This window comes from Eleutherodactylus coqui, chromosome 12 (genome assembly GCF_035609145.1).
Source record: "Eleutherodactylus coqui strain aEleCoq1 chromosome 12, aEleCoq1.hap1, whole genome shotgun sequence".
In the NCBI taxonomy this organism is placed as follows: Eukaryota; Metazoa; Chordata; class Amphibia; order Anura; family Eleutherodactylidae; genus Eleutherodactylus; species Eleutherodactylus coqui.
In genome coordinates, this window is record NC_089848.1 from 90,395,288 (window position 1) to 90,407,264 (window position 11,977).

Genomic DNA, 11,977 nt, shown 5'->3' on the forward strand with positions numbered 1-11,977 from the left:
CTGCTTTCCCGCAGTATCCACGGCCCGTCCGCAATTCAATTGTGGACGGGCCGCGGATCGGGGCGGCTACCATTGACTGTAATGGAAGCTGTCCGTGTGCGATCCGCAGAAAAATGGACCATGCACTGCGGGTTTTTTTTCAACTCCCGCTATCCATCCGTGTAAAAAACGCTCATCTGAATAAAACCACCGATATTCGCAAAAAAAAAAAAAAAATGCCGGTGTGAATAAGCCCTGAGCGATATGTCTCCAAATCCAAGCACTGTAGATGGATGTCAGCTGTGTATGAAGGCCGCTGGAATGCTGAACCCGCTCCATGCAAGCACTTCCATGTTACGTCGTACGTGTCCAGCAGAAAAACGTGAGGGGCGGGGCTATACAGGGTGCATAAGGCCTTTCACACGGGCGACAGCAATATCGCCGCCAGAAGATTGTGGCGATATCGCAACTGTGTTCCCCTGATTTTTGTGCGATGCCGGCTGGATTTTCTTGCAGGCTGTGGTTCATCGAGCGAAGCACTGATTGACGCTGTGGCTGAGCCAATCAGAGCCCTCGCTTCCTGGAGGCGGGATTTATGAACCTGCAACCAGGAAGTGAACTTGTGTCGGCAAGAGAGGACTGCCAGCACATGTGCCGAAGCGCCGGAGACGAGCAGGAGGACCGCATATATATATATATATATATATATATATATATATATATATATATATTTTTTTTTTTTTTTCCATTTATTTCAAACCCTCCTCCCCCCCCCCCCCCCCCCCCGAAAACCCCAATACATTAGATTAGGAGCTTATGTTAAAGTAGTATCGCACGGCACGTAAACCGCAATTGTGTGCGATGCATTGTTACTAAAACAAAGGCTCTATAAAGAAGCATGGGCGACAAAGAAAATAGATAAAACCGCAAACCGCGGCTGTACAAACACGGCGCCACGTAGCAGCCTACAAAACATCGCAAATGTGAAAGAACCCATAGGGAAGCCTGGGCTTCACATACGTGCCATTTGTATCATGTGATGTTGTCACCCGTGTGAAAGCGGCCTAAGACCCAATATATAGTTGGACCCTCCTGCCCGACACGTGGCGCCGGGCCCCAAGGCGCACTAAGCCATTGAAATGCGCAATTAGTTTAATGAGTTCAAGATAGATTCTTTTCCCGCGCAGGAAGTAGAGCGCCCTACATTTTTACGTGACGCAATTGCGCACACCAAATATGCGCACGTGAAGGAATCCATTCAGATCAGTAGGTCCGCGTGCAGAAGCCCCAAAACACGCAATAAAAACCGTGTGTTGCTCAAACGTGTGAAAAACGCTCACAAAAACATGGAGATTAGTCCGTTCTTGTCGGCCCTAGACCGCACTCACCGTGAGTACCGCCGAGGGGCTCGCTGCCTACATACGGGTCGCCGGTGTTTTTGTTGCGCATTTTTTGTTTAATCCGAACTGCATCCATATTCACCGGAAAAGAAACACAAGGAGGACCAACGTACGTCTGCTGGAAACACGGAGGAACGACCGCACTGACTTCACGCGCAGCGACGCGTTTGTTACGTTTTTATGCAATCCTATAAGCTTTAATGGGCGACTTCCATCCTTCCATACGGACAGATTACAGACAAGCTGCGGATTTTAATTTTATTATGCGCCAACGATCGGTCTGCGAAAAAAATGCCCATCTGAATGCACCAGTGGACTCGATGTGCGGCGCGCTGGCAGAATCACACCCATAGAAAATACGGATACAGTACAGAAAATACACCCGTGTGAATGGGCCCTAAGGTGAATTCTGCACCCCTGTCAGCAACACTCTGCACCAACGTTGGGGGGTCCGGGCTCATGCTGTGGGTAAGGTACACATGTGCAAGATCACTCTGCAACAGAGAAACATGCCACGTGCCACCCATCAGCGCTGAACACCATGCCCACAAGTAATGTAATGTATGTACATAGTGACTCCACCAGCAGAATAGTGAGTGCAGCTCTGGAGTATAATACAGGATGTAACTCAGGATCAGTACAGGATAAGTAATGTATGTACACAGTGACTCCACCAGCAGAATAGTGAGTGCAGCTCTGGAGTATAATACATGATATAACTCAGGATCAGTACAGGATAAGTAATGTAATGTATGTACACAGTGAATCCACCAGCAGAATAGTGAGTGCAGCTCTGGAGTATAATACAGGATGTAACTCAGGATCAGTACAGGATACGTAATGTAATGTATGTACACAATGACTCCACCAGCAGAATAGAGAGTGCAGCTCTGGAGTATAATACAAGATATAACTCAGGATCAGTACAGGATAAGTAATGTAATGTATGTACACAGTGACTCCACCAGCAGAATAGTGAGTACAGCTCTGGAGTATAATACAGGATGTAACGCAGGATCAGTACAGGATAAGTAATGTAATGTATGTATACAGTGACTCCATCAGCAGAATAGTGAGTGCAGCTCAGGAGTATAATACAGGATGTAACTCAGGATCAGTACAGGATAAGTAATGTAATGTATGTACATAGTGACTCCACCAGCAGAATAGTGAGTGCAGCTCTGGAGTATAATACAGGATGTTAAGCAGGATCAGTATAGGATAAGTAATGTAATGTATGTACACAGTGACTCCATCAGCAGAATAGTGAGTGCAGCTCAGGAGTATAATGCAGGATGTAACTCAGGATCAGTAATGTAATGTATGTACACAGTAACTCCACCAGCAGAATAGTGAGTGCAGCTCTGCCACTTTTCCAAATGCAGATCTGCCCACCCCCCACCAAACATGCCAGCCAAAAACTGTTCATACAATCTATCTAGGGGTGCCGCTGCCCGCCATCTCCCCTGTTCACCTGTATGCGAGTCTAAAACCTCAGTCTCAGTAAGATGCTCAGGAAGACCCCAGCAAACAAGCCCCAGAATACCACTTCACTGCAGAACTACAAGCCACACCATGCCCAGCAAGCCGAGGCTTGTTCTCTGGGTCAGAGGTGATGGAGCCACAGATTGGCACATATCGGGGTGCTGGCTGCGGATGTGTCACCTCTGATCAGTAGCGCTCCAGGGATTCCTGGAAAGAAACGAGAGCAAAGAGCAGCTGACTGTACGGTGAGAGCGGGCCAACGCCGCCTGCAGGGTGCCAGCAGCACCTCCAAGAGACCCTTGGCCGTGGGCACTCCAGCATGGGCAAACAAAACGCAGGAGGGCACATGAGCAAGACTTTCCTGGTGCAGGAGACACAAACCGTGTGCAGGTGGTGAGCATGGAGGAGGGTGTGTGAAGCCATGGGCACATGCAAGAGGAGAGCACGTGGCAAGGGTGGGCACTGGGGGCCAGCATACACAAAAAAGCACACATAAAATGTGACAGAGGTAGTTTTGCATACTGCATGCAAAAAGCATGCATAGGGGGGCCAGGCTGCATGTATAAGGCGAGCACGCCGCGCCGAGAACCTGGGCACAAGGGGGGAAATGCCCCAAGCGTCAGGTAGTGAGGATCACAGTGGGGGCACGCCACATGCAAGAGGCAGGCACGCCACACCCAGAACCTGGGCAAAGGCAGGTATAGGGGGCACAGCAGGCTCTAGAGGCAGGTACGGGGGGGCACAGCAGGCTCTAGAGGCAGGTACGGGGGGGGGGGGGGCACAGCAGGCTCTAGAGGCAGGTACGGGGGGGGGGCACAGCAGGCTCTAGAGGCAGGTACGGGGGGGGGCACAGCAGGCTCTAGAGGCAGGTACAAGGGGGGGCACAGCAGGCTCTAGAGGCAGGTACAGGGGGGGGGGCACAGCAGGCTCTAGAGGCAGGTACAGGGGGGGGCACAGCAGGCTCTAGAGGCAGGTACGGGGGGGGGCACAGCAGCAGGCTCTAGAGGCAGGTACAGGGGGGGCACAGCAGGCTCTAGAGGCAGGTACAGGGGGGGCACAGCAGGCTCTAGAGGCAGGCACAGGGGGGGCACAGCAGGCTCTAGAGGCAGGCATAGAGGGGGGCACAGCAGGCTCTAGAGGCAGGCATAGAGGGGGGGCACAGCAGGCTCTAGAGGCAGGCATAGAGGGGGGGGCACAGTAGGCTCTAGAGGCAGGCATAGAGGGGGGGGCACAGCAGGCTCTAGAGGCAGGCATAGAGGGGGGGGGCACAGCAGGCTCTAGAGGCAGGCATAGAGGGGGGGGCACAGCAGGCTCTAGAGGCAGGCATAGAGGGGGGGGGGGCACAGCAGGCTCTAGAGGCCGGTACAGGGGGGGGGGTGCACAGCAGGCTCTAGAGGCCGGTACGGGGGGGGGGGGGGGGCACAGCAGGCTCTAGAGGCCGGCATAGAGGGGGGGCACAGCAGGCTCTAGAGGCAGGCATAGAGGGGGGGGGGGCACAGCAGGCTCTAGAGGCAGGCATAGAGGGGGGAGGGGGCACAGCAGGCTCTCGAGGCCGGCATAGAGGGGGGAGGGGGCACAGCAGGCTCTCGAGGCCGGCATAGAGGGGGGGGCACAGCAGGCTCTCGAGGCCGGCATAGAGGGGGGGGCACAGCAGGCTCTCGAGGCCGGCATAGAGGGGGGGGCACAGCAGGCTCTAGAGGCCGGCATAGAGGGGGGGCACAGCAGGCTCTAGAGGCCGGCATAGAGGGGGGGCACAGCAGGCTCTAGAGGCCGGCATAGAGGGGGGGCACAGCAGGCTCTAGAGGCCGGCATAGAGGGGGGGCACAGCAGGCTCTAGAGGCCGGCATAGAGGGGGGGCACAGCAGGCTCTAGAGGCAGGCATAGAGGGGGGGCACAGCAGGCTCTAGAGGCAAGCATAGAGGGGGGGCACAGCAGGCTCTAGAGGCAAGCATAGAGGGGGGCACAGCAGGCTCTAGAGGCAAGCATAGAGGGGGGGCACAGCAGGCTCTAGAGGCAAGCATAGAGGGGGGGCACAGCAGGCTCTAGAGGCAAGCATAGAGGGGGGCACAGCAGGCTCTAGAGGCAGGCATAGAGGGGGGGCACAGCAGGCTCTAGAGGCAGGCATAGAGGGGGGGGGCACAGCAGGCTCTAGAGGCAGGCATAGAGGGGGGGGCACAGCAGGCTCTAGAGGCAGGCATAGAGGGGGGGGCACAGCAGGCTCTAGAGGCAGGCATAGAGGGGGGGCACAGCAGGCTCTAGAGGCAGGCATAGAGGGGGGGGGGCACAGCAGGCTCTAGAGGCAGGCATAGAGGGGGGGGGGGGCACAGCAGGCTCTAGAGCAGTGTTTCTCAACTCCAGTCCTCAGGACCCCCCAACAGGTCAGGTTTTCAGGATTTCCTCAGTATTGCACAGGTGATGTACTTATTGTCGGTGCCTCAGACATTGCCACAGGTGTTCTTACTATAGGATATCCTGAAAACATGACCTGTTGGGGGGTCCTGAGGACTGGAGTTGAGAAACACTGCTCTAGAGGCAGGCATAGAGGGGGGGGGGCACAGCAGGCTCTAGAGGCAGGCATAGAGGGGGGGGCACAGCAGGCTCTAGAGGCAGGCATAGAGGGGGGGGCACAGCAGGCTCTAGAGGCAGGCATAGAGGGGGGGCACAGCAGGCTCTAGAGGCAGGCATAGGGGGGGGGCACAGCAGGCTCTAGAGGCAGGCATAGGGGGGGGGGGCACAGCAGGCTCTAGAGGCCGACATAGAGGGGGGGCACAGCAGGCTCTAGAGGCCGACATAGAGGGGGGGGGCACAGCAGGCTCTAGAGGCCGGCAGGGGGGGGGGGGCACAGCAGGCTCTAGAGGCCGGCAGGGGGGGGGGGGGCACAGCAGGCTCTAGAGGCCGGCGGGGGGCACAGCAGGCTCTAGAGGTCGGCATGGGGGGGGGGGGCACAGCAGGCTCTAGAGGTCGGCATATGGGGGGGGGGCACAGCAGGCTCTAGAGGTCGGCATGGGGTGGGGGCACAGCAGGCTCTAGAGGCCGGCATGGGGGGGGGGGCACAGCAGGCTCTAGAGGCAGGCATAGGGGTGGGCATAGAGGGGGGCACAGCAGGCTCTAGAGGCAGGCATAGAGGGGGGCACAGCAGGCTCTAGAGGCAGGCATATAGGGGGGCACAGCAGGCTCTAGAGGCAGGTACAGGGGGGCACAGCAGGCTCTAGAGGCAGGTACAGGGGGGGCACAGCAGGCTCTAGAGGCAGGCATAGAGGGGGGCACAGCAGGCTCTAGAGGCAGGCATAGAGGGGGCACAGCAGGCTCTAGAGGCAAGCATAGAGGGGGGCACAGCAGGCTCTAGAGGCAGGCATAGAGGGGGCACAGCAGGCTCTAGAGGCAGGCATAGAGGGGGGCACAGCAGGCTCTAGAGGCAGGCATGGGGGGGGCACAGCAGGCTCTAGAGGCAGGCATGGGGGGGCACAGCAGGCTCTAGAGGCAGGCATAGGGGGGCATAGAAGACGCAGGGGTTGGGCACCACCATGAGAAGTTGTCCCCGGGCGGTAGGGTGATGCCAGCTCCGGAGGCCCAGGATGGCACATGCCGTGTGTCCAGCATGTGATGTAGGGCAGCCGCACACTGCAGCATCACACAATGCCGCCCGCAGCGCCCCGCACCCCGCTCACCCCTTCACATGCTCGGCCTCGTCCTCGTTGTCGCCGTCTATGCCGCAGGTGTCCTGGTCGTCCAGCTCCAGGCTCTGCTGGCTGGCCGCCGACTCACTGTCCTCCGCCATCACGACACAGACACAGAGAGAGGACTGAGCCGGAGCAGCGCACGATGCATCTCGCACAGCGGCCTCTGGCGGCCAGGAGAGAAATGTCACCCCCACGTCTCTCCTGCCATCAACGGCACAGACCAGGCCCCCGCCAGAGGGCGCCCGCACTCAGCGCTGCCGCCAGCCCGCACACAACAATTCACACCTAAATCCTGCGCCGCAGTCTGGGCAGCGACTTTTATCCCCACATTGCAAAAGCCGTAACTTTGTTTCTGTCCGCATCAAAGTAGATTATTTTCTTCAGTACAAGTTGTACATTTTAATGCCATCATCTGATCCCTTCCTGCCTGTTGACGTACATATAGGTGATCGTAGGAGTCCGCTCGATTTGATTGCTTCCGATCTTCACCCTTTTACCCCTTTTTAAAAATTTTTCCTTCTCCCCCCCCCCCCCCATCTTTTTCCAAAAAAATCATAACTTTTTTGTCCTTTAACGAAACTGGCCAAGAGTTGTTTTTTGTTTTTTTTGCAGGGCGACTTGTATTTTTCAATGTTACTATTTAACCCCTTTTGGGCATGGCCATTTTTTTTCTTGCCATTATTCAAAAAATCACGCCTCTTTTATTTATCTAGCGCTTGTATCTTGCGGGGCGAGTTGTATTTTTTTTACTGGTACCATATAATGTACTGAAATGGGGGGGGAGAAAATCCTCCGCCTCTGGGGGGTCTTGGTTTTATGGAATACACCCTGTAGCAGAAATAACATGATAGTTTAATTCTATGGATCAGTACGATGACAGCAATAACAAATTTGGAAAAACATAAATGTAAATTTCTGCCACCATCTCGTGACCGCCGTAACTTTATTTTTTCGTTGGCACATGTGTGGCGGATCATTTTTCCGCAGGACGCCCTGTAGTTTCTATTAGTAACATTTTGGAGTACATACAACTTTTTGATCGCTTATTAATTATCGTCTTGGAAACAAGATGACCAAAAAAAAAAAAAAAGCACAATTCTAGTTTCGCGTATTTATTTTTTCCCCTTTTAGTACAAATAATGTGTCCGCAATTCAAAGTGCCCGCAGGGAAGCATTGGCATCCGCAACTGAATTTAAGCATGCAGATTTGATTCGCAGACAGTCTGGTTCGGAAAACAAATCGCAGCACGCTCCATTTCCATGCGGACGGCCTCAATAGACGGCAATGGGCGCGGACGATCCGCAGTGCATCCGCAACTACTATTGTGGATGAAGGTTAAAATCAATTAGGGAGGTGGGGAAAAGGCTTGGAGTTGCGGATATGTTTTCGCGCAAATGATCCGCAGTGTATCCGCAATCTCCTGAAAATGTTTGCCGCCGGTCTCCCGCTGCAGAATCTGATCCGCTGTAGACATGAGGCCTTAGTATTAGGGTGGATTCAGACGATCGTATATCGGCTCGGTTTTCACGCCCGGCCGATATACAGTGTCCTGATCTGCAGGGGGGGAGGATGGAAGAGCCAGGAGCAGGAACTGACCTCCCGCCCCCTCTCCGCCCCTCTGCACTATTTGCACTGAAAGGAGGCGGGACAGGGCGGGGCTAAGTTCTGAGAATTAGCCCGCCCCCGTCCCACCTCTCCCCATTGCAAATAGTGCAGAGGGGCGGAGAGGGGGCGGAAGCTCAGTTCCTGCTCCTCGCTCTTCCAGCCTCCCCCCCTGCAGAGAGAGACGACGTATATCGGCTCAGCGTGAAAACCGAGCCGATATACATTCGTCTGAATCCAGCCTCAGGGTAGGTTCACACGAACGTATATCGGCTCGGTTTTCACGCCGAGCCGATATACGTTGTTCTCATGTGCAGGGGGGGGGAGGATGGAAGAGCCAGGAGCAGGAACTGAGCTCCCACCCCCTCTCTGTCTCCTCTCCGCCCCTCTGCACTATTTGCAATGGGGAGAGGCGGGGGCAGGGCTAATTCTCGGAACTTAGCCCCGCCCTGTCCCGCCTCCTCTCATTGCAAATAGTGCAGAGGGGCAGAGAGGGGGCGGGAGCTCAGTTCCTGCTCCTGGCTCTTCCAGCCTTCCCCCCCTGCACACGAGGACGGCGTATATCGGCTCGGCGTGAAAACCGAGCCGATATACGTTCGTGTGAACGCACCCTTACATTGTATGGCATTCGGACAGGCAGTCTATCGAGCTGTGCCCCAGGTACGCCTTGATAGGTATTCATTCCTGGTGGCCTTCAGGAGGCCCCTGTCTGCCATGAGAACCAGATGGCACCTCGCACTCAGTGGGAGGGAGCTCAAAACAGATATTGGGGTGATTTAAATGCTGCTGTCAGAATGGACAGTGGCATTTAAAAGATTAACCCTTACCAGTCCACTGTCTGACATCTAAAGACATTCTGATTGAAGGCTATACAGCTCCGATGTCGGAAGACATCCGGCAGGGTATTACGGTATATTACTGGCCGCTCTGTTGTCGGGGCCTCTCCAGCATGTACTATACTGCAGTACTAGCTCTAGCCAGCAGATGGCGCCATGTATAATGGCAGAAAGAGAAAATTCCCTAGGAAACCCTAAATACAAAATTGGATTGCAAAGGGTTAACATTGTGTCACATTCATTGTGGCTGGTACCTGCTGTCAAAAACAGCCGGCACTTGCCTTGTATGGAGCGGGATCGGCCCCCGATCCATACATAGCCCACGCTCCCGTGACATAAATATACGTCCTGTAGAGTGAAGGGGTTTCCGTTTTCAATGGGCTTTCAAAAAAAAAAACAAAAAAAACAGAGCAATCGATCAGGGAAAGAAACGGAAACTTTTATTTCCATTTTCATGCTGGTTCTGTGCTCCAAAAATGGAAGAAAGGGACGCAAAGCCCTAAGGCCAGTTTTGGACGAGCGTATTGTACCACGTCTATCATGTGGATTGGTGATATGGACGCGTTCCAGGAGGTCAGCAGTGTTTCATCTGGATTTGCCTCTGTGTTGGTTTTATCTTCTACTGTATATGCTCAATAGAAAATAATACCAATACGGAGGCAAAAACGGACAAGAATCGGTCCTGCTGCGTTTAAAGAAAGACAGTAGTAAAAAATATGGCTGCATTAATACATATTATGGGTCGCAAAATAAGAGAGTTGCCTAATGCAGGTGGAGAACAAGCCCTAACTCCTTAGATGGCGGGGTCATGTCTGGACTCGGCCTCTAAGTGGTTTACAGAGGGCAGCTGTTCCCACCGTCAGCCCATTGCCTCTGCCTCACACTTTGACCATGCGGTGGCTATGGGAGCCAGGCACCTAAGAATGGCTTCAAGTCTCGCAGAGGTGGGGGCAGAGGCGTAACTTGAAGCTCCCGGGCCCCAATGCAAAACCTGTAACAGGGCCCCGAACTATAATGCTTTATCCATAGTACTGGGCTCCCTATATGGAGAAGAGAAGCCTTATGGGCCCCCTAAGGCTCCTGGGCCCGGGTGCAACCGCATCCTCTGCATCCTCTATAGTTACGCCCCTGGGTGGGGGCTAACTTACTAAGGTCAGATTTGGCGCTCTTTTGCCTCTGCAGCATCTATGCACCTTGCTGATGAATCTCCCTAGAGGAAAGACTGGCGCCCGTCCATACAGTACACCAGGAATAATAGATCTACCCCTTAGGCAAGCATTTTTGGATGTCTTGCACTCCATGTATGGCAACAACGTGTGAACCCCAACGCGACCGCGTTGTTGTGATGTTGCAGGGCCGCACCGCCATCTTTGGAGGTGCTTCTATGTCGCAGCCAAAGTCGCTGTGAAACACTGATCAAGTCTAAACAGGCTGCCGAAGGGCAAACAGCTGGTGATGACGTCACCACCCGTTCGCTCGGGCAAGCGAGAATCGTGCGATTCTCGGCCCATGTAAAAGGGACATTAGCGCTAGTTTTTATACATCTTGCTTTTCGGTTTTATACCTCCAGCCTCCGATCTTCTTTCAAATCCAATTGACCTAAATGATATGACCTAGAAAGTCCCTGGTCTCAGATTTCCTTTCCACTATAGAACATGCAGCTTATAGGAAGACCCTGCTGAGGATCCACTGACAGGATCTGATCATTCTGCAGTAATTAGCTGTGGTGCAAATTAATTGCCTTTTAACAAAGTCAGGGCCTTCTGGTATTTTTTTTTTTTTTTTTTAATTTTTCACTTTAAAGGTTTTTTTTTCAAGTCCCAGTTGGACAGGGATGTTAAACTCAATTTCAGGGAGGGCCACATCAGCCTTACTGCTGCCTTTAAAGGGCCCATTGTAATTGTAAGACCATATAGTAAGGGCTTGTTGACATGAGCGTACTTGCACAGCGTATTTTTGCAGTGAATAGAACCCATTGAGGTCATATATTTTCACACGATACAAAAGATATGCAGCATTCTCTATTTTGGTGCGTATTATACACCGCAATAGGTTATTGCAGTAAATGGGCCGGCACAAACCTGTTCACTCACTGCATATTTGTGCACCATATCGGAGCAACCGAAAAAGGCGGGCATAAGCAATATTGTCAGGCAAATACATATCATATTTGCACAAATGATATATGCTTACATGGGTCCAATTGTGACCCCCATTGTGGCCCCAATTATAAATCATCCCCATAGTGGCCCCAGTAGTAAGAGTACCATATATAGGTATCCCCAGTAGTAATCATTACCACCATTGAGGCCCCAGTAGTAACTGAGTAGTAATGAGTAACCCGCATAGTTTTCCCAGTAGTAATAGCCACCTCCCTAGAATGACCTCGGGATAGGTAGCATCCATAAAGACATTCTATCCACCCAGCCTGCAGATTTGGTCCGGCGGCGGCAGGGCATTCTTTGACCACTGACGTGCCCCCTTGGCATCTGCTCTGCATACACGTTGGCGCAGAGAGACGCCGGAGGGATAGCGGTCAGTGGTCAGAATGCCCTGCCGCCGCTGGACCGGACCTGCAGGCTGGGCAAGTAGGATGCTGCCCGCCCGGCGGGCCACATAAAATGAGGCAAACAGGTGTGGAAAGAATTCTGCAACGTAAGAATGCTTTCAAAAATAGAAGTGCTAATTTATTTTAGTCAATTAATAAAGTACGAAAAGAATGAACAAAAGAGAAACCTAAAATCACATGAGTATATGTGAGACCGCCCTTTACCTTCTGAACAGCATCAGTTCTTCGAGGTACACTTGCACACAGTTTTTGAAGGAACTCGGCAAGGAGTTTATTCTTGGAGAACTAAGCACAGATCTTCTGTCGATGTAGGTTTGCTCAAATCCTTCCTACTCTCTTCATGTAATCCCAGACAGACTCGATGATGTTGAGATCAGGGCTCTGTGGGGGCCATATCATCACTTCCAGGACTCCTTGTTCTTCTT

At 53.2% G+C, this 11,977-nt stretch overlaps 1 protein-coding gene across 1 annotated transcript in view; it reads right to left on the bottom strand.

The window, feature by feature from the left end:
• Positions 1-6,691, bottom strand: part of NMT2 (N-myristoyltransferase 2) — a 46,802-nt gene extending 40,111 nt beyond the window's left edge. The window contains exon 1 of the mRNA XM_066584952.1: positions 6,533-6,691. Coding sequence (XP_066441049.1) covers positions 6,533-6,642 — 110 coding nt within the window. The 5' untranslated portion in view covers positions 6,643-6,691. The remainder of the gene's footprint in view (positions 1-6,532) is intronic.
• Positions 6,692-11,977: the final 5,286 nt, after the last annotated feature.